Source organism: Mytilus trossulus, chromosome 4, assembly GCF_036588685.1.
Source record: "Mytilus trossulus isolate FHL-02 chromosome 4, PNRI_Mtr1.1.1.hap1, whole genome shotgun sequence".
In the NCBI taxonomy this organism is placed as follows: Eukaryota; Metazoa; Mollusca; class Bivalvia; order Mytilida; family Mytilidae; genus Mytilus; species Mytilus trossulus.
The window spans coordinates 96,025,503-96,050,112 of NC_086376.1; the positions used below are offsets into that span (position 1 = coordinate 96,025,503).

The 24,610-nt window shown below is 32.4% G+C and overlaps 1 protein-coding gene across 1 annotated transcript; it reads right to left on the reverse strand.

Moving 5' to 3' along the window:
- Positions 1–3,926: 3,926 nt before the first annotated feature.
- LOC134716414 (uncharacterized) lies at positions 3,927–13,186 on the reverse strand. The gene is made up of 2 exons (XM_063579411.1): positions 13,022–13,186; positions 3,927–5,671 (listed from the first exon to the last, which is right to left on the reverse strand). The coding sequence occupies exons 1-2, from the start codon at positions 13,074–13,076 to the stop codon at positions 4,374–4,376; spliced, it is 1,353 nt and encodes a 450-aa protein (XP_063435481.1). The 5' UTR covers positions 13,077–13,186; the 3' UTR covers positions 3,927–4,373.
- Between the last annotated feature and the right edge of the window lie 11,424 nt (positions 13,187–24,610).

Genomic DNA, 24,610 nt, shown 5'->3' on the forward strand with positions numbered 1-24,610 from the left:
ATGATGTTAACTCGTTTGCTGTTGAGAAAAGTGACTTTTATTTTTGAACTTTGAGCATCATAAATATATTCCCGTAAATGGCATAATTAGCTGCATAGAATCTTAATGTTAACTATGAAATTTTAGGTTTTTGGATAATACAGACTACACTTGTGTATCCCACGGTGTTTTCTAAATTTTAAGCACCAGTGTATCCCACGGTGCATTTCATATATATCTATCTTCACATATATCCATCTATCTACCTGGTTGCCATATTATCTTCGGGTAACCGACCATAGATCTATCTACATATACATGGTCTATGGTCTATCTATCTATCTATCTACAACATATCTTAGTATCTATCTACAACATATCTATCTACATGTATATATATTATATATTATATGAATCTATCATATTATGAATAAAAGCTGTGGCCAGATATCGCCAAACCATATATGTATTTTGTTTTAATGGCACCATCTGAGATAATCAACTTATCTGGTTCAAAATTTAACGCTATAAGGGACGACATCAAAAGTTCAATGAAGGATAAAAAAAACTTAATTCACATAGTTTTTTCACTTACCCCCCTACCCCCCTCTTAACTTAATTTGAGAAAAATTGATTGACCCATATGGATACATGTAAAAATTCAATGTCGGATAACCAAATCTTGCAGCAGTTAAACCCCCCACCCCAAACTATTTGAATTAAGTTTTTTTTCTCCTTCATTGATCTTTTGATGTCGTCCCTAAGGCATGGAGAAAATTTGGATTCAGAATTTTTCTTTTGTCCTCTGCTTGCACATAATATTATTTTTTCTTCAAATTGGGGATCAGAATATTTCAATGTACCATTATCGAAGCCCCTCGTGGAAATATCAAAGTAAAAAAAAAGTGACTATCTATATATTGGATTCCCCAAAAAATTACCATTTATCGCTGATATAAACTTTTGAAAAGAATTTTCAATTTTCAAAATGCCGACACCTACAAATGGATAGATTGGCGCTTAATGCAGTACAGCGGCAACTCTTACATAAATATGAATGCTGAAAATAATGTTTATGGTATACGTTTATATACGATATGATTGGCTTCAACTTTTACAAGACCAAAGCTATACGTTGGATATAAACGTTAAATTTATTTGGCCTTTTTAATTTTATTTGACTTTATTTGTCTTTTTAACTTAATTTGATTCGAACGTCACTGATAAGTCTTTTGTAGACGAAAAGCGCGTCTGGCGCAAAAACCGGCAAAATTTATATCCTGATATCCATCTATGACGAGTTTATGTAGATAACTTGTAACAGTATCTTGGCTCCAATCTACTAATATTTGATCTTAGTACTCTTAATTTCAGCGTAAATAAGATGTATATATATATATCAAAAACCTCCCACATTGTAGACTAGCCTTAATTGGGACACCATGCATTCAGTATTCCTACCGTACCAAAAAAATATATACTAAAATCATTGATACAAGGCAATATAATTATGATCGTCATACAACCGATAAAAATGAAAACATATGAGCCTTTTTGTTGCTTAAAGTTCAGTATTAAATATATATACATGCTCAACCTAACCATACTATTTGGCCTACTGCGAGTTGTTCAGTTTTTACTGCTACTCGGAGTCTCCTGTTTGTCCTAAAATATGGGTGCTACAAAAACCAGCAAGTAAAATGGCCAGTATCAGAGCCGTACGTCTTGTTCTGAAATGAATTATCTTCCTTTAAGAAATATTTATTTTGTCATCCAATTTTTTCAATGCTTTAATACAACTGTCTGTCTGTGGTTTTATTTCATATATTAACTTTTAAGTATAAGCATGTTTTCAATTCATATTGTTTCGTTTCGCTTTTTACAGGTACCCCTCTTTTTGCCCCTTTTCTATTTTTGATATTTTAATCAAAAATTCAAAAAATGAAACTTTCAAAAAGTGAAATAATCAAAATTGCACGTAAGGTTTAGTATTTTAAAAGTTTGATCAAATTTTAAAACGATATTTAGAATTTTAATATTTTAATAATTTGGTTAAAATTTCTAAATTTCAAAACTTTTACACAATTTGAAATTTTGATATTTTAAAACTTTTGATCAAAATTCCAAAAATCCAAAATTTCAAAACTTTTTAAAACTTTGAATTGATAAGTGTTACACGGACCTTACATGTATGTTTCCTACCGAATTAGACTACTTAACGGATTGGTTATGACATAAGCAACACGACGGGTACCACATGTGGAGCAGGATCTGCCTACTCTTCCGGAGCATCTGAGATCACCCCTAGTTTTTGGTGGGGTTAGTGTTGCTTATTCTTTAGTTTTTATGTTGTGTCATGTGTTCTATTGTTTGTCTGTTTGTCTTCTTTCATTTTTAGCCAGGCGTTGTCAGTTCATTTTTATTTATTAGTCCTCTGGTATCTTTCGCCCCTATTTTATTATTGTATTGTTCTCTGTTATCAGTCTTTTGTCACATTGTGTATATATTATGTATTGTCAAAGCATGTTCTAATTTATTAGGGTGTAATACTCTAAAGGTGTTCAAATGATTGTGATTTTTTCAAAAATTTTAACAAATAATAGGTGATTGAGTTGTGTAATTTGTTGTTAATATTTATAAAGCGGGCACCCGGTTTGTCCGACTTACACATTCTTCGACTCTCTAGCTTAGACATTAATGTTAAGCAGAGTGTTTGTACCCATTAACGTAGGTTGCACATTAAGGATTGTTTTATTTTTTATTCCATAAATTACTGAACCTAGTCTTTTTTATATGTTTGTGTGACTGACTTCTCAACTGTTTATTTTATCACAATATTGATAAGGGTTTTAATAATCTTTAAATGTATCTCTGACACATATGTCTTTTAATACAACATGTTCACGTTGAATTTTGTCGCCACTACGTATTACACTAAATTGCTGAACCACTTTTTAGGAACGAGTTGGTAGTTATATATTTGACAAGTTGTGTACGGTTAATGGTATATGCAAATAATTATATAGAAAATATTGGGATCTATTCAATTAAGACAGGAATTCAACGATATATAGATGACACAAACTGTTTTCCCCAAAAAGTTACCAGAAACAAAACGTGTCTATATGATACCTTGAGCTTTGACATTTCACCAAGTCGTTTAATGAACGTTATAGCATTCACATAACAAAAGGTAAACAGCATTCAACATTCTGACAATGCCATACCTTCTCTTTTCATTCTCAAAATTGATAAAATTTATACTTCACCCCCACCCCCTCCTCCCTGAAAACAACACCTTTCCACCAACGTTCTGATAAGCATACAAAATAAAATAACGATACATTTCAAGGAAAACGAAAGCATACACACGAACAACTAAAGTACTAGTAACTAAATTCAAAATATGCGGAAAAAAAGATTAATACAAAATCTGGAATATGTACAACAGTTAAGCGAAATACGAGAAAGATAAACTAGCAGATTATTGAAAAATCAACCCCCTTAAAAAAAAAGAATTAAACCTCAACAGATTTATTGACCTTTTCTCGCGTTCTTCTTTTGTAATTGCAATACACTTTAATAGGACGGACTAATTTGAACGAATGAACTTCCTAAACTAAAGAGAGCAATTATAAACATAATCCGATTTGTAGGGTTAGCTATGATTTTGTTCTATAATTTGAGTGTATAAATTGAACAAGAACAATCACAGATCTGCAACCAACATCGAATTCTCTATATGACGAAAAATATTCAGATCTAGAATAAGATAATTATTGATCGTATCTCTCACATGCGACATGAAAACGAATATGTCGCAAAGTAAAACATCATGTTTTTGGTTTTTTTTTAAAATCTCAATTATAAAAAACAACATCACCAAATAAAATCTCAACCCTGGTTCCAATAACAGAAGGAAATAAAGGGGATAATAACGTATAAAATAATAAAAAGAATACTTTATATATACTATTCTGATAAACTTCATACTGCTTGTATAAATGATTTCTTCTGATACAATTCATATTAATCATTAACAGAAATCATTCCTGTTCAATATTCTTTTTTCTTCAAATGGTGATTTCTCAACAAAAAATCAAACAGACATGTCATTAATAATTCCATAAATTGGATATATCTAAAATTGTCAATTGAAAATTATAATTTGTTAATTTGACTTCTTCCCTCATCTGTAAGTAATTAAAAGAAAAAAAAACATTTATGTGAACATAACTCTTGCAATAGGTCAGAAAAAAAAGTTACAAAAGTCATTACTTTGGGGCACATATGCATGTCTTACAGCACTATAGTTTATTACACATAACAATGGTTGGATATCGGTAAGTATAATGCAAGAGCGTTCTGTCAGTAGCTTTAAAACTCAAGTCAAATTAAAAATACCATGGTTCATTGCTCTTCGATTTTTTAATGTATGTTTTGGCTGTTTTGTCGGGTGTCTGGTCAATATTTTCTCCTTTTTCAATATTTTGAGCGTACATGTTTGTAAATTCATCGAAGGCCGTTGGAGTTGCCGCTGGCGGCGCTCCTCTAAACAAAATATCCTGCTGGACAACATTATTTCCTTTCTGTACAGATGAGGAACCGTCTGCTATGAATTCACTTAATGCAGGAATCTTATTCAGAATATTTGAAGAGCTAAATTCGGTTAATACGTCTTTCGGCTGAACAGGCGGTGGCTGATTAAATTGGCTAAATCTGCGTTTAGTTTCAATTGCAGGCCTCATGTATCGTTCATCGCTGATATGCTGTTGTTGAAATAATTGTGCATTATCGGCGATTTTCTGTTGCTGAAACATTTGTGAATTATCGGTGATACTTTGTTGTCGCGAAAATTGTGATTCGGGTAGTGAAGGCTGTCGGTACATTGATCTCTCGAACTGACGATAGTCTTTTTTGTTAAAAAGTTGAGCGAATCTTCCATCGAAATCTGGAATATCTGTTACAGAATTGATTCGCTGTATTCCAATACTTGGATCAATGAATTCTCCCAATCTTGGTCTGCGTGGTCTTCCTCCTCTCGACTTCTTTGAAGTCACAACAACATCTTGAGCTTTCACTCTGTCAGCTGTTATTGAGTCAGCTTTTAATTTGTTGGCTCTCATATTTTCTGTGTTGATGTGGTTTGCATGGAGTTCTTTTGCCTTCAATAGTCCATCGTTGCTATCTGCATTTGCTTCACTCAGTACTGGAGCTTCTCGCATTACAGCCGTTCTAGGTCTGCCTTGTCGCCTTTGGGGCTTGTCAAATATTGCGTTACGTGGTTCGTTAGGAGTTGGATTTGTTGGTCCAACATCTGAAGGTTTAGTGGAAGTCTGATCACTTGGTTTTGGTCGTCGTCGTCGTCCTTGTCGCCTTCTTGGCTGGTCAGAAACCTCGTTAGGTGCTTTGTCAGGCGATGTGTTAATTGCTCCATCGATGGCAGCAGAAGGTTTTTGTTTTCGTCTTCGTCGTCTCCTACGTCTTCCAGTACCATCTGCCTCCCCCATGGATTGGACAGCGTTGCGTTTATGCAAGACGTGATGTCTTCCTCCGTCCGGATAAAAATCCTTCAAGTTGTTGAATTTTTCAATAATAGTAATTTCCTCTGGGCTGAGACTATGCTTGATTTTCCTAAGTAGTTTTTCTTCATAATACTTTGGTAAAGTGTCTAACTTCTGGGCATTAGCATCTGAAATGACATAGATGTAAAATAAACCTTCAGCAAAAAAAAAACCAAACTGTAATCATATTTTATGCATCACATATATCTCATGTTCAAAATGATACGGAATTAAAATATACATTTACTCAGAAATTCATATAACTACAAATTTACTATTTTGTCAGCCAAATCAGTTTCAACAGGAGCATATCATTGCGACGATAGTTATAAATGAACATCTGCGCCATGCGTGCATGTAACGCCCGTCGTCTTGTGTAAGTTAAATGCAAAAATCATAAATAGTTCCTGAGAAGGTTTTAAGCAATAACCATATATTGTTTTTGAGATATGGAGGGACATATGAAACACCCCCACCCCATCTTTTTTTTCTCAAAAAAAGATAAATATCACTAAAATAAAATTATGAATCAAAACCAAAAAGTATAGTTCTTTAGATTAATATAACAAAGAAAAGTGTAAAGTTTTAAACAATAATCATAAATTGTTTTTGAGATACGGCGCAACATGAAACCCTCCCCCTTTTTTTTTTACAAAATTCTAGATAACTGAAAAGTAAAATTTTGAATCATCACAAAAAAGTATAAAGATCTTTAGATTGATATAAAAAAGAAGTGTGTACAGTTTTAAGCAATACTTATAAATCGTTTTTGAGATACGGCGTGACATGTAAAAAAAAACCTCCCCCTTTTTTACAAAATAAATACTCAATAACTCAAAAATGAAATTTTGAATCATCACCAAAAAGTATACAGATCTTAAGATTATGTAAAGAAGAAGTGTGTTAAGTTTTAAGCAATAATCAAAAAACATTTTTGATATACGGTGCGACATGTGAAAAATGCACACCCCTGTTTTAGTTACAAAGTGCCGTAACACAAAAACTTTTAATCTTATTTTCACCTCAAAGTATACAGATCATTTGAAAAGATCATATCAAAAGAAACAACTATGATAAGTTTCATGAAATTTGGATAAGTCGTTCTCAAGTTTCGGTGCGACATGTTTACGCCGGACAGACATACGGACGGACGGACAGACGGACGGACAAACATCGGACATTTGTATAACATAATACGTCCCGTCAAAATTTTGACGGGTGTATAAACATAGTGAAACAAAACACATTTCTTGTAATTATCGCTCTAAAAATTATATACCCTATATTCATTGTATAGTAAAATATGATCTGCTACCAAATTCATTGCCAAGCATGATTATTATATATAAACTTTACATCAAAATGATTGGCAAGCATTATTAAAAAAAAAAATAACTTCACGGGAATTTCTCGCTACATTGAAGACCTGTTGGCGACCTTCTGCTCTGTTTTTTTTCTACGGTTGGGTTGTTGTCTTTTTGACACATTCCCCATTTCCATTCTCAATTTTATTCACATCAAATATAGATTTAATTGATGCTGATCGCTTTATAGTGTTCAATTTGATGCATTAATTGATTATTGACAATGGAAATTAAATAGCATTAATTTAAAACAACAATTCACTTCAATATTGTGTATCTCCCTAGCTGGTCTTTGGTTCATCCTCCGTACTAAAACTATCAAAAGGTTATTTATAATAATCAAGTTTTTCAAGACAAATGCTAGTCCGGTAGTTTGCTCTTCAACTTTCTACTTGTTTGGCATTATAACTATTTCGATGTAAGCGTCACTGATGAGTCTTATGTAGGCGCGTCTGGCGTACTATACTATAATTCTGGTACCTTTGATACCTATTTACACCACTGGGTCGATGCCACTGCTGGTGGGCGTTTCGTCCCCGCGGATATCACCAGTTCAGTATTCAGCCATTTGGTGTTGACATGAATATCAATAATGTTGTCATTTTTATAAATTTCCTGTAAACAAATCTTTGAATTTTTCGAGAAAAAAAAAGGATTCTCTTAACACAGGCATAGATTACCGTAGCATTATTTGGCACAAATTTTTGGATATTTGGATCCGCATTGCTCTTCAACTTTGTACTTGCTTGGCATTTTAACTATTTCGATATGAGAGTCACTGGTGAGTCTTATGTAGACGAAACGCGCGTCTGACGCACTTAATTATAATCCTGGTACCTTCGATAACTATTTGGTCCTTGATGTTGAACACAATGATCTCGATTGAACCCCAAGGGTGAGGAGGGAACAAAAATATCGTTTTATACCATATCATTCACAAGTCTCATCTACAACTTTAGACGTATATAATATTTGCAGTCACTCATAAATATTATATGATAAAGAATAGTCCAATATACCATCAGTTATTCATTAATATAATATGAAAAAGAATAGCCCCATATACCATCAGTTACTCATTAATATAATATGATAAAGAATAGTCCAATCAGTTGAGTCATAAATATTCATGACATATAACTCACTTACTGGACGTTAAACAACAAACAATCAACCAGTCAATAATACAAGGTTGGCTACATCTTTAAACACTTTTACGTTGATATATATCCCACTTACATGTTTAACCCCGCCACATTATTTATTATGTGCCTGTCCCAAGTCAGGAGCCTGTGTTTCAGTGGTTGTCGTTTGTTTTTGTGTTAAATATTTGTTTTTCGTTCATTTTCTTTATATAGAAAAGGCCGTTAGTTTTCTCGTTTGAATTGTTTTACATGGTCATTTCGGGGCCTTTTATAGTTGACTATTATATATTTGTTTTGCCTATTGTTGAAGGCCGAACGGTGACCTACAATTGTCAATGTCTGTGTCATTTTAATCTTTTGTGGACAGTTTTTCTCATTGGCAATCATACCACATCTTTTTTTTTATATCTACCACTGCATCGAGTGTGATACGATATTAATCCACTCAAGACAGTTAATTTTTCAAATTTAAAACGCGAGGCTTGTCGAGCGTTTTAAATATTTAAAATTTTACTGTCTTTATTTGCAAGTGATCTGCAAAACCTCACTTAAACTGGAGGTGATAGCGAGTGCTCAGGAAAGGGTAATCATTTCCCGCTCATTATATGAAACTGGCCATGTAAATTAATTTAAGTAACACACCTAAAGATTAGTACAATTCGATAGTTCACACTAAAAGAGAGAGAATGGAATTTTTATTGCAGTAATTTGAACTTATCTGTAAAATAAATATTCCATAACGGGCGACCAATCTTGATGGCGTCCGAACGTTTTTCGAATCGACGATTCAATAGCTTCCTTCACAGCAGCAGCTTTCTGTCAAGGAAATCCCGATACCAGATAACACAATGTTCGTGCATACTCACAAGTAGAAAACGTTTAAAATTCCTACTATTTCGTTTGTCTTGTTGTATCATATGGTGTCTTAAACCCAATGTATCAACATTCCAATAGTGCAAGAATGTCCCTACATTGACAAGACCTATTTATAAACGAAATCCCTAAAAACCAATCCATGCATTTGTTATTTTGCATTGCACTGAACATAACAAATCCTTGATTAAAACCATTTAAGAAGTAAATGGACAGAGCCCTAATAACTTTACAATATTTTAAATTGTAAGAGAATGATAATCCATTTTTCATTACTAGTTCTTGATCATGAAAGGGATTACCAGTTTTTTACACTTACTTATATATGTTTTTATTTTTAAATTTTGTTATTATAGTATTTTGTTCATATAAAATGTGCATATTATAAATGACTTTACTTTACATTTATTATGTGTGATTCATCGGAGAGTGCAAATCTGAAATTCAGAATTGCATAATTTGTGTCCGGTTCATTTGTCTTACTTTTAGAAAAGTAGACCATTAACGTCTATGTTCACTAATTACAAGTTAGACAATTGTCATCACGGACAAGAACTATGATGTATAAGTCAATGCATGGTATTGTGTCAGTCATATGATGCTCATGACAATGTTTATCATTAATGGAAATATCAATGAACTCGCTATAGAACGGTTAATTATTCACAAACATGTACAGTTTTGTGCACGTAGGTAGAAAAAGTGCATGGTTATACACACTAATAAAATACATGAGAGAAAAAAAAATGAGCCCTCTATCTAAAGAGATTATGTGAAAACAATAAAATCGTGTCCTTAGGTTAAATTCTTTCATATCTGTTATTATTGTAAAAATTCATTTTTTTTTACTTTAACGACATTTGTTGTTTGTAAGCTAGGGTTGTACATGCTAACTATATTTGTTGTTTGTAAGCTAGGGTTTCACATTCTTACTATATTTGTTGTTTGTAAGCTAGGGTTTTACATTCTAATTATATTCGTTGTTTGTAAGCTAGGGTTTTATATTCTGACTATATTCGTTGTTTGTAAGCTAGGATTTTAAATTCTAACTATATTTGTTGTTTGTAAGCTATGGTTTAACATTCTGACTATATTCGTTGTTTGTAAGCTAGGATTTTAAATTCTAACTATATTTGTTGTTTGTAAGCTAGGGTTTTATATTCTGACTATATTCGTTGTTTGTAAGCTAGGATTTTAAATTCTAACTATATTTGTTGTTTGTAAGCTAGGGTTTTACATTCTAACTATATTCGTTGTTTGTAAGCTAGGATTTTACATTTCAACTATATTTGTTGTTTGTAAGCTATGGTTTAACATTCTAACTATGTTCGTTGTTTGTAATCTAGAATTTTACATTTTAACTATGTTTGTTGTTTGCAAGCTAGGTTTTACATTCTTACTATATTTGTTTTGAGTTGTCTCATTTCAAAAAAAAATATATTGTAGTTTCTGACAAAGTATACCTGATGTAAATGTTATTTTAAAAATTAACCAATCTAAATGTCTAATCTATTAACCAATCTAAATGTCTAATCTATTAACCAATCTAAATGTCTAATCTATTAACCAATCTAAATGTCTAATCTATTAACCAATCTAAATGTCTAATCTATTAACCAATCTAAATGTCTAATCTATTAACCAATCTAAATGTCTAATCTATTAACCAATCTAAATGTCTAATCTATTAACCAATCTAAATGTCTAATCTATTAACCAATCTAAATGTCTAATCTATTAACCAATCTAAATGTCTAATCTATTAACCAATCTAAATGTCTAATCTATTAACCAATCTAAATGTCTAATCTATTAACCAATCTAAATGTCTAATCTATTAACCAAACTAAATGTCTAATCAAATTAACCAATCTAAATGTCTAATCTATACCTAATCAAATTAACCAATCTAAATGTCTAATCTATTAACCAATCTAAATGTCTAATCAAATTAACCAATCTAAATGTCTAATCTATACCTAATCAAATTAACCAATCTAAATGTCTAATCTATACCTAATCAAATTAACCAATCTAAATGTCTAATCTATACCTAATCAAATTAACCAATCTAAATGTCTAATCTATACCTAATCAAATTAACCAATCTAAATGTCTAATATATACCTAATCAAATTAACCAATCTAAATGTCTAATCTATACCTAATCAAATTAACCAATCTAAATGTCTAATCTATACCTAATCAAATTAACCAATCTAAATGTCTAATCTATACCTAATCAAATTAACCAATCTAAATGTCTAATCTATACCTAATCAAATTAACCAATCTAAATGTCTAATCTATACCTAATCAAATTAACCAATCTAAATGTCTAATCTATACCTAATCAAATTAACCAATCTAAATGTCTAATCTATACCTAATCAAATTAACCAATCTAAATGTCTAATCTATACCTAATCAAATTAACCAATCTAAATGTCTAATATATACCTAATCAAATTAACCAATCTAAATGTCTAATCTATACCTAATCAAATTAACCAATCTAAATGTCTAATCTATACCTAATCAAATTAACCAATCTAAATGTCTAATATATACCTAATCAAATTAACCAATCTAAATGTCTAATCTATACCTAATCAAATTAACCAATCTAAATGTCTAATATATACCTAATCAAATTAACCAATCTAAATGTCTAATATATACCTAATCAAATTAACCAATCTAAATGTCTAATCTATACCTAATCAAATTAACCAATCTAAATGTCTAATATATACCTAATCAAATTAACCAATCTAAATGTCTAATATATACCTAATCAAATTAACCAATCTAAATGTCTAATCTATACCTAATCAAATTAACCAATCTAAATGTCTAATCTATACCTAATCAAATTAACCAATCTAAATGTCTAATATATACCTAATCAAATTAACCAATCTAAATGTCTAATATATACCTAATCAAATTAACCAATCTAAATGTCTAATCTATACCTAATCAAATTAACCAATCTAAATGTCTAATCTATACCTAATCAAATTAACCAATCTAAATGTCTAATCTATACCTAATCAAATTAACCAATCTAAATGTCTAATCTATACCTAATCAAATTAACCAATCTAAATGTCTAATCTATACCTAATCAAAATTACGAAAACAAATAATACGGGTTCCTGAATTGGGACACACTCATATATAAATTGCGGGGTTGAACTAGTTTGAACACCCCTTATCGTACAAGTGATAATACAACATAAGAAAACAACTATGAAAATCAGTTGCTGCCAAAAGCACAAATCATCAAACGTGGAATATTTTCTTTACTTATCAAATTATAAACACAGACTGGACGTGGCAGCGAATATATACATATCTAATTTTAAACACAGACTGGACGTGATATAGTGTATCTACACATATCAAATTATAAACACAGACTCGAAGTGACAGCGTATCTAAACATATCGAATTTTATACACAGACTGGACGTGGTATATAGTGTAGCTATACATTATAAGTTATATGGTTCGCTACTGACCCCATACGGTCTCATAAGGGGTTACCACGTGACGGCGTTTAACCAATCACAACGTGATAATTCATCAGTGGTCCGATAAATCAAATATAAACACAGACTCGACGTGACAGCTTATCTATCCATATCAAACAAAAACAAAAAATACCAGAGTGGACGGGGCAGCGTATTTATACATACAGAATAATAAAGAACGTTCTACATTTTTAGTTTGAAAAGAATAACATTATGAAAATTTGAAAACTGCCGTATCAAATGATATATTCGTTCGACATGTCGATTCAGTCATTTTAGTAGACAGTTGCCAAAAGATGTATTTTTAATTGAAAATCAAGTGACTAGAATAGTATATTGTTTTATTAAAGCAAAACATTTAAATTCAATTCAAGCTATGCAAAGGACATTTCAAGAATTGATTTGAGACATTTAAAAAGTGTTTATGTCACCTGTCTGATATATTTATTTACAAATCCCTCATGTCTGTTGTATTGCCTTCATTGTGTAAACGTACCATGTCGTGTATTTATAATTTTGTTTGTCTCTTGCTGTAAAATATCTCATTAAATGTCTTACCTGCAATAAAGGAAATTATCTGAAAAACAATGATTGAAATAAACAGCTCCTTCATAATTATTATCCGAACACTTCCCGTTCTGAAGGAGACGTTCCTATCAATTGCTTGCTAAGAGTCTTCTAAACAAATGAACGTTTTATATCTTGTTTAATGTAATTCATTGTAATTAATCATTTTAACGAAATGTAATAAGCGATGCATTTGAAGTTTATATCATTTACTAATTTTAAAGTTGTAAAAATGACAGACTAAATTGATACTTGTTCGTGGTAAACGCTTGTCGTTTATAGGGAAATTCGTTTTTTCTTCTTATAATTAATGCTTTAAAGAAATCAAGTGACAATACTGCCATGTTTCTTGTATCCGACGATAAAACATTCTTTTGTAACAGGTGAAGTATTAATCGTAAGATTAAAAGAAAACATCTGATTATATGTATTCATAGATAAATAAAAATTCAAACCGCGAGCAGCGAGCTATATTACAAATGTTAAGTGACTATATCGAATAAGAAAAAACTAAATGATTAATATAATGTGATTACATAACAGAAATTATATACTGTGTTGACGTTACACGCTTTCACCTCTGATAGGATAATTCTGCATTATTTTCAATGTGGCAACAGACTGAAACCAAAATTTGAAGTAAATCCGTAGTAAAAAAAACCACCGAGTGATAAATTCTGTATCAATGCCGTAAAATATACAACGGACACTTACTCAAGGGATCTGAGTTCAAAATCTTATAAATTGGACAGCAGTAAGTGTTCTTTTGTTGAGAAGAACAATTCTTATACAGGAAACTTGTTAATCTCATTTATGACTAAATGAATGGGATCTATTAATTTTTCGTTCTTTGAACGCTGTTTGGTCCAACTTTCCTTTCGTGCGTAATATTGGTGTATGCAATAAGAAAAAAAAAACAATGTTGGAATGATAACAACATTCGCATGAAGGCCATCATAGTTACATATTATCAGTATGGCAATCTGATCATACAATCTAACTAGTAACTAACGGTGTAATATCCTAACAGAATAACTTATAATCAGTCTCACACTTTACATGAGATAGCGTTACAGTGAAATTTCACAAATGAATAACTAATAACCAGTCTCACCTTTTACCCTAGATAGCGTAACAGTGAAATAGTTGAAATAGTGAAAAGAATAACTTATACTAAGTAACACACATTACACAAGATAGCGTTACATCTCCTAGCAGAATAACTTGTAATCAATTTCACATATACTCAAGATAGCGTAACAGTGTATATCGCAACATTTTGGGTACTTTGCTAATTAGCATATCGGCTAATTTGCCTTATCATGTCGACAGCCGTAACATGCTCATTCAATATAAATGCAAATATATCAATTCCAATGTCGAATCAACAATTTGCCCGCATATCGGTGAATTGTGCATGTTTTTTATTGTTCTTTCCGTGTACAATTGAACAATGTCTACAGTGATAACTATCGGACTTTTTTGTTTGAAAATCGGAAGCGTAATAGTAACTAGTAATAGTTCTTGATTGACAACACATGTGTTACTTTCGGAGGACGTGTTTTTCAACAGACTGTCGGCATCCCAATGGGAACAAACTGTCCCCCTCTACTTGCCAACTTGTTTCTTTATTATTATGAGGATGACTTCATGCAGGAACTTCTTAGGAAGAAAGATAAGAAGTTTGCAATATCCTTTAACTCTACTTTCCGCTATATAGATGACGTTCTTTCACTAAACAATTCAAAATTTGGTGACTATGTGGAACGCATCTATCCCATCGAATTGGAGATAAAGGATACTACAGTTACAGTTAAGTCTGCTTCATATCTTGACTTACATCTAGAAATTGACAATGAGGGTCGGTTGAAAACAAAACTTTACGTCAAAAGATATGATTTCAGCTTTCTAATTGTGAACTGTCAATTTATAAGTAGCAACATTCCAGCAGCACCTGCATACGGGGTATATATCTCCTAATTGATACGTTATTCCCGTGCTTGTATTTCCTATCATGATTTTCTTGATAGAGGGTTACTGCTCACAAGGAAGCTATTAAACCAAGAGTTCCAAATGGTGAAGTTGAAATCATCCCTTCGTAAATTTTACGGACGCCATCACGAGTTGGTTGACCGTTATGGAATAACCGTTTCACAAATGATATCGGATATGTTCCGTACGTCGTAACTATAATCCCCTTCCTTTTCATGAATGTGACCTACCGAATTAGACTATTTACCAGATTTGTAATCACATAAGCAACACGACGGGTGCCGCATGTGGAGCAGGATCTGCTTACCCTTCCGGAGCACCTGAGATCCCCACTAGTTTTTGGTTGGGTTCGTGTTGTTTATTCTTTAGTTTTCTATGTTGTGTCATGTGTACTATTGTTTTTCTGTTTGTCTTTTTCATTTTTAGCCATGGCGTTGTCAGTCTGTTTTAGATTTATGAGTTTGACTGTCCCTTTGGTATCTTTCGTCCCTCTTTTAATAGTAGTAGTATTGCTATATAGAATAAGGAAAACTGTCAAACAGCACCATTTGGCAAGATTCCAAAAAAAAAATATATATATATACAAAATAAAACACTTTTCATTTACCTACTTTTTAAGTTTTCGGCCAAATTATTTTAAGAACATGATGATTTCAACCTTCCCATTTCTTAAAAATGTACTTGAATAAAATCATGACCCACCGTTAAACCCGGAACGTTAAGAATTTCTGTACGCTTACATGTACAGCTGCAGTGTAGACTACTAATGACAATTTCTTTATAAGTGTTACTTGGAAAAGGTTTATAGGGTATTACTTCTCATCGAAGTTAATTTGATCCGGAATTATGACATATTTAGGAAGCAGAAATGTGCAAATGACATATCTGAGAATGTTTTAATCTAGCAATAGTTCGCACTATGTGTTTTACAAGCTGAATGTAGCTGAAAGTTGTACAAATATTGTACAAAATATAGAGAGAGAAACATTTTGGCCGATACATGTATATTGTAAACGCTGACTTAGTAACGAGGAATGATACCAACGTGTCACGGTGGGTACATGCACAAGCAACCAAAGGCAAGGCCATAACTCAACATTTAAATAAACTCATTATAGATGAATTAGTAAATAAAACTAATATTTGAATTGTTGTTTAATCTCTGAATTTGTTACATATTTTGTTGTTTATGTCAGTATTAGGTTAAAGAAGCATGGAATGCTAGGAGTGTTTTGTCTTCTACTTTTAGTTTTAAAAGATTGTTACAGGACTTTTTTTGTCTGTTATTTCTGAATATAAAATTATTTAACTTCAATAGAAAACTTGTACAATTATATGCGTAAAACTGATTCATAACCCATGCAGTACAATGCATATCGTGGTAAAAGTGGCATTATACTTATTAACTTCACCTTAGATTTTCGTCAATGAAATATGTAACAATAATTCGTATAATGGCTGGTACTGAACTTAAACAAATGAATCATATGGATCAATGTTTATTTTATGTTTACTTACCATCTAATGAATCTTATGGATCAATGTTTATTTTATGTTTACTTACCATCTAATGAATCTTATGGATCAATGTTTATTTTATGTTTACTTACCATCTAATGAATCTTATGGATCAATGTTTATTTTATGTTCACTTACCATCTAATGAATCCTATGGATCAATGTTTATTTTATGTTCACTTACCATCTAATGAATCTTATGGATCAATGTTTATTTTATGTTCACTTACGATCTAATGAATCTTATTGATCAATGTTTATTTTATGTTCACTTACCATCTAATAAATCTTATGGATCAATGTTTATTTTATGTTTACTTACCATCTCATGAATCTTACTTACTTGAGTCTCATGTGGACTAGACGCGTTTTTGGCGTATTGAATTTTAAACCTTATGCTTTTTGTTATCTATTAATCATGCTTTTCTTTGTCTAATATGTTCTGCTTTTTATTTGTATTGTAGTCCTGTAATATTTTGTTTTCATTTCAATGTTATATTTAACTATGCCATTAAAGTGTGAGGTTTGGCATGCCATAAAACCAGGTTCAACCCACCACTTTTATTCCCCTTTAAAAGTGTCCTGTACCAAGTCAGGAAGATGCCCATTGTTATAATATTGTTCGTTTCTGTGTGTGTATTGCATTTTAACGTTGAGTCGTTTGTGTTTTCTCTTATTTTTGCGATAAGACGTGGCACGGTACTTGTCTATCCCAAATTCATATATTTGGTTTTGATGTTAACTTTGTTATTCTCGTGGTGTTTTGTCTGTTGCTCGTTCCGTTTCTGTGTGCTGTTGCGTTTCGGTGTTGTGTCATTGTTCTCCTCTTATATTTAATGCGTTTCCCTCGGTTTTAGTTTGTTACCCCGATTTTGTTTTTTGTCCATGGATTTATGAGTTTTGAACAGCGGTATACTACTGTTGCCTTTATTTACTTACTTAATACTCTTCATGTTACTGAACTCATAAGGCATCAATAATGAATCTAATGAATCTATTAAATTGTAATCCTGGCACCTTTGATAACTAGTTATTGGTATAGATATTGATTGTTATTAGTAAATTGAAACCAATGTCATTATTACTTGTATGCTATATACATATACACATTCATGGATCTACAATCTGTCGGAACCTGGATCTTGGCATTGTACAATGTCATATTTTTCTCTGACTGTTTATGACCTTTTTACTTTTTAGTTTTTTATTAGTTGTTAGTGGCTTTGAACTAGCTGTCAGTTAACTGCGAGTAAACTCAGATTTTAACCTGTTATAGTGTCTTTTTGTTGTTTGGATGTTCAAGTAACCGTCCTCGTTCACTTGTATTTTTATCCACCTGATGAGTTCAGCCTTTTTCAAACTAATTGTGATAGGTCGTTCCTATGTTGTACTGTTACAAAACTGTCCCAGGTTATGGTGAAGGTTGATATCCCACTAACATGTCTAACCCCGCCACTTTATGTGTGTATGTGCTGGTCCAAAGTCAGGACACTATTATTCAGTGGTTGTTGTTTGTTTATGTGTTACATATTTTTTTTCGTTCATTTTCTGTACATAAATAAGGCCGTAAGTTTTCTCGTTTGAATTGTTTTACATTGTCATACCAGGGCCTTCAATGGCTGACTCTGCGGTATGGGTTTTGCTAATTGTTAAGTTACAGCTTATTTGAAAAAAATAGTAAAAAAAAAAAAAAGAGGTCACCAATGATTTAAAAAAGATAGTTTCAATGTTAATGTAAGAACGTGGATATTTTGCGCCTTTTAGCCTCGGTCACACCTTAACGAATAGCTCGAACTGATGCCGAACGGATAACTTTTTTTTTTCAATCCGTTATTATCCGTTAGACGTCCGTCCATATCCGTTCCATGTCCATTTAGTGTACGTATTATCCGTCGACGTCCGTTCTGTCTGTTGGCAGATTTTAATCCGACAGATGCTGTGTCAGTTGAACGTCCCGGAAGGCGTCCGTTTTGTACGGTACTCGTCCGTTTGGTTTCAGTTTTGTATTCGTAACTACATCCATTGGAGGTCTGGTAGAAAAATTCACCAACGGAAATCTACCGGACGTTTGAGATATAAAACGGATGTTGAACCGGACGTATAACGGATAAAACATGATGAACGGATCTGAAACGGTTAAATGCCATTATAAAATATCGCGTCAGAAATGGCAATTAATGTTATGTCAGATTTCTTGAATTTCATGAATTCCTATTATTCATAATCGATCTTAGAGTAAGGGTACGTCTCACTATCAAGCAGTTCTTATTCAGGCAAGACACTACCCTTTTGTGGCATTTTGAAGAAAAAAACAAAACTAGTTACACTGAAATGTTCTGAATATTTTTGCGATTTCTATGTATAATTATTGTCTGTATATCTTGTTTCTACGTTTTATCCGATACGCCTCCGATTGGTGTCCGTTTTATGCTGTACTCGTCCGTTGGATGAACGCTCGACATCCATTCTGTCTGGTACGTTTCCGGTTCTCGTACATTGCATATTTGTTGAGAGTCCGTTATGGATTCGTTATGCGTCCTTTTTATTTGGTAAGTACATCAACGGACTCTCAACAGATATTATTTTTGTCAACGGACAACTTTTATTTTCAACCGTTAGACGTCTGTTCCTGCTATCCAGAAAGGTGTGACCCAGGCTTAAAAAGGGAGATAGTTTGGAGCTTTTTTAAAACATAGTATAAACATGTTAAAAGTCGTCTGAGGGCAAAACGAATTGGGGTTTTTGGTGGAATTTTGTACCATATAATAACGCAATAACTAATAGACTAACTTACTTACTTACTTAATCCTTTTCATTCCTTGTGGAACATAGAGCTGCCACAGTTGCTTTCCACCTAACACTATTTTGAACTATTATTTTTTGTTCGCTCCAGGGATATCCAATCTCCTCCAGCTCCTTGTGCCTTGTTCTTTGTTCAGCTGTGAAATGGTCGCCCGGTCTCATATGTCTTTGAGGTTCCATTTTAATGCCTGTCTAGTAAAGGTACCTACCGATTTCCTCAAAGTGTGCCCAATCCATTGCCAAGTTCTTCTTTTTAGCTGTTTAATTGCTAGGTCCTGGTTGGTTCTATCCCAGAAGCATTTATTATTAATTGTTTCTGGCCACCAAAACTTATAAAATTTGGCGCAGGCAATTTTTGATAAATACGTGGTTTTGATGTTGTACCCTTGCTATAAGTCTCCAGGTTTCTGCTCCATAAAAAAGGACTGATTTTACATTTTACATTGGTGTTGAAAATTCGGATTTTGGTGTTTTCTGTAAATGCTGTAGATTTCCAAACTGGCTCAAGATAGCTTGTCTAACTTTATCTAATTTTGTCCTGATGTCTGCATCTGTCCCACCAGTTCTATCGATGATGCCTCCTAAATAAGTAAGGTTGCCTACTTCTTCAATATCTTCTTCTTCGATTGCCAATGATTCTCCTCTTTAAGGTTTTTCCTTACATATTTTGTTGTCTTCCTTATGTTCATTTTAGCCCAAGTTTTTTCCTGTTTCATGGAGTTTGATGGTTTAATCTCCAATGTCGTTCAACAGATCTTCTGCAAAACAGGTGAAATAAATAAAATTTGTTCCAATTTTAGCTGAAAATTTTGTACTTTCGAGCCACCTTAAATGCTAGATGTGTAGGTAAAGACTTCTCTACTACAAAAAGTAGTGATTAAAAAACAACAGCTTATATTTGTATTTGGACATCATTTGATGTATACACAGTAAAGGGACAAATTACATGTATTTAACCACAACAAACACCAGTAGATAACATTCTATGCTATGAAAATATTTATAGAAAACTAAGTATTAACTATGAAATCGTTGATGAAGGAGCAATATGGTCATCATTTGCCAGTTGTGGTTAATTAGTTTGAAATAGACTCCAACCACATCGTGTAATGAACTATGGAAACAAACTATCATATGTTAATACATACCAACAGCTGCTAAACGATCTTGTTGGTATATTGTTTGATTAATGAGGTTTAATATTTCCTAAAAAAAAGTTCATAGGAGGTACCAAAACTTTGCAGATAAAAGAGGGACGAAAGATACCAAGGGGACAGTCAAATATTCCGTATCAACTTCACAAAAAAAATAATGATGGTCTTGATGTATATATTCTGATATCATCTAAACAACGTGTTATATTTTTTTTTTCATTTATCTTTGTTCTATTATTATTATTACTTTTACTGTTTGGACTGTTTTCTATGATATCCACTTGTAGTATCTCGGTACTTATATTTTGTTTGTATTATCTTTCATTTTTACTGGTGTGTTTTGTATTTGTGACGTTTTGTGTTTCTTTGGTTCTTAAAACGTGACTCTGTACTTTAAAAGATTCCGTCATTATTTTGTTCTTTTATTAAATGTCATTTTGTTATAGTTCTATTATAAATTAGAAAATAACGACATAGTTATTTTAACCGAGTTGCGGTATTAACCATTTTTGGATTCTTAGAAATTCTACAGAACTTCTGGTCAATTTAAAATCCCGGTCTATTTGATTTTTTTAACTCTGTATTCCAACATTTTCCATGTGAAATTATAAAATTGTTTTGTGTAAACATTAAACGTCAAAATTTCTTCCTATGTGACGTATGAATTTTTTGACGTCAGACACGCGAAGCAATGAATGTTTTTATAATTACATGGATGTTTGTGTGCTTTTTTGTGTGACATTGTTAGTTTTAAGATTGTAACTCAGTGATGACTGCTGTACCCATACTTTGACTATTTTTTTTTATGTCTGTTTTGTTTCCGTTGATCGTTGTAAATATAACGGAATTTGATGAGACTGTCGTAAAAGTGAGAGGTTTAGCCACGGTTTGGCACTATAAAACGAGTTTCAATCCACAATTTTCTACATTTGACAATGCCTGTACCAAGTCAGGAATATGACAGTTGTTGTCCATTCGTTTGATGTGTTTTGTCATTTGATTTTGCCATATGCTTAGGGACTTTCCGATTGAATTTTACTCGGAGTTCAGTATTTTTGTGATTTTACTTTTTCTTCTTATGGTTGATAATGACACTATCGGTCACAAACTCGTTGATATTATACATACTGCTGCAGACATTGCAATTCCGAAATGCGGATTCAACCAACAAACCAAACCTTACTGGAACGCTGATGCAAAGCGAGCACATGACAATGAAATATCAAAGTGTTTATACTGGGTACTAGAAAGTAACCATCGAGACTTGCATGCTGACTATTATCGGTATATGGTAGATTAATTGCTAAAAAAATACATAAGATGTATGTTTCACTATAATACGTTATTCTGATTGGCTAACTGCACATCACATGTTATTCCTTTAGCAATTGCATTACTAAAAAAAATCATTCCTGATAACACGAGGTCCCACAATAAAGTGCACAGGTGAATTCAATAAAAAAAAATGAAAAAATTCGTGTTTTCATGATTCTAGCTAAAAAAATGTAATTATAAATATTGAATGCTTCTTTTTGTAACTTCATAGGGTTGTAAAAGCGTTGACCGTGCGCATGTTTTTAGAATGAAGCGCTTCCGCTTCCGCTTCCGCGCTTCATGCAAAATGTACTTCATTTAATGGACATATATGGTTTACCTTTTTTTAAATTGTTATTTGGTTGGAGAGTTGTCTCATTGGCACTCAAACCACATCTTCCTATATCTATTCGGTCAACGCTTTTACACCCCAATAAAGTTACCAAAAGGCAAAAGAAGCATTCAATTCTTAATTACATTATCAGTCTGGATCGTGATGTTTTAGACCGGATGTTTTTGGTTGTAGTCAGGAGCAAAACAGAGTGAGTTGTTTCCCTTGCGTCCAAAATGAGATGATAAATGAAACGAGTGCTAACAAATGTGGTTTGTTCTAACCGCTAGCTATCAATATAATACAAAAAATGTCAAGTAATTATATACAAAGCGAGTTTTCCGTTTATGCCTATCCTATTGGCGTTGTCAGTTTATTTTCGATTTATGAGTTTGACTGTCCCTTTGGTATCTTATGTTCCTCTTTTAATGAAATTGCCGATTCTCATGCGATAATGCGCAATTCTCTCCCATGTTTCTATGTTACTCCTGTATCCCAGATTATGTCGCAATCACAAAATTACATTTCAACATGTTTTTAGTAATACTTTAAATGTTGGTACTGGATTAGGTTTATCGGATGAGATGTACATGAAATGTATATTGATAAAAAAAAAAACGTCGCCAACTTTATTTTTCAAATTCTTAAAAGTCATAATTGATTTTTTGTTCAAAAAGATGGTTATTTGAGTTCAAAATCTGAAATGCTTGTAGGGTTTAAAGAAATTTTGAACGTAAAATTGTGTGTATATTTCAAATTGTGTTAGCTTTACCAACACTGCCTTTCGAAATATTAAGACAAATACATGAAATAATTGTGAAAATTACGAGACGGTATCAGTTCAGGTCAGGTATTATGTTTGAAATGCGCAAGTTTTAAAGATCATGAAAAATATGTTAAGTTTTATTTCGACCTGTAGGTACCAAGGTGATAGTCAAAACAATCTGGCTGTTCTAATTAAATAGTCAAAAGGGGATAATTTAAAGCGTCCAAAGCATCAAAACGAAGCTGGAGCTACAAATTTGATAACTAACGAGGCACAATATACATTGAGGATAGTTAAAATAGGCTGGACCTACCAAGGGGATAGTTAAAAGGGAATGGTCAAAAGAGGAAATAGGTTAAAGGGGATAGTCAAGAGAGGCGCGAGTTTCCATGGGGATAAGCAAATAAGGTGCGATGTACAAAGGGGATAGTCAAAAGATGATAAAAGTGAGGAGGCGATGGTCAGTGCGGCAAGACTGTACATGCAACATCGATGAAACAAAACAAACATTTTTTTCTAGATCTCCGGATATTTCATTTTAATGAATCAAAGGTGTCTTAGATTTATTGATATAATATAGGTGGGAGAAACACGAGAAGAATGAACATTGTTTGGTAGAGGACGTTGTAAAACAAATATTAGATTAACCTGATGTTTTGGCCTTGCCAAACCTCGCGCTTTATTGCAGTGTTAAATTTAACAGGAAAATGGACAACATTACATTAGAGGGCTACAGTACAAATAAATGAAAAAAAAAAAACCATTCAGAACAGAGAAACACAAATAGTGTTTACTATAGTATTTCGACCTACTTATAGGTATCTGAATACATCTGATTATCAAATAATAATGATAAAACACACGATAATAAAGTGCATAGATAAAATCCGACTAGCATTTAGTTCTTGATAAAGAGATAAACGATCACTTAATTTGAAAAATATATTTCTTAGTCAATGATACATTTTAAAAACAAAAGGACTTTGTTTTACTAATTTTTGTAAATATCTTAAATTTTGGGTAACATGACAGAAATGAACAGCTCTTAAATGATGCTTGAAGTTTGAATTTTCAAATATTTCGACCATATGAATCATTGACGAAACATTAATTAAACGATAAAAAACGCAGTAGCATTCTCTACCGTTATTGTTATTACTACCAAATGTGCTAATACTTTGTCTTGATTTTACACCAATCAGGTAGACTGTAATGGCATGCTTATACAAATAACAAATATTGTACTACTGATACGTGATGTTTAAAAACTCTGAAATCCTTAACATTTATCCCTTTAACATTCAAGGATTTTTTACCTTTTCTACCCGAATTAAGGATATCTGTTTTCAATCAATTGCACATTTCGATAAAAAGCTCACTCAAAGGACAAGTTAGACTCATCTGATAGACAATTGACCAAGGTTTCAGGAAAACTTGATTTAAGGAAAATAATTCTTACGTTGGTCACGTGATATCTCTCAAAAGTCACGTGACATGCTGAATTAAAGTGACAAAAATATACAATTCAAGCGGGAAAGCGTTTTTACAGACATTTAGTGACAAACATAGAACATAGTTTTAGTGTTAAAATAATGCATGAAGACTTTTGGAAACGTTATCGGTGAAAACTTTATACAGAAAGATGCAAAACCTGTCTGATTGGTAGAAATATCAAGACTCGAAACACCGAAAAATAGTGGATT

Coding starts and splice junctions, on each gene's coding strand:
- LOC134716414 (XM_063579411.1), bottom strand. CDS start 13,076: ATGAAGGAGCTGTTTATTTCAATCATTGTTTTTCAGATAATTTCCTTT. Junction 5,672..13,021: donor GATAATTTCCTTTATTGCAG/GTAAGACATTTA, acceptor ATGTCATTTCAG/ATGCTAATGCCCAGAAGTTA.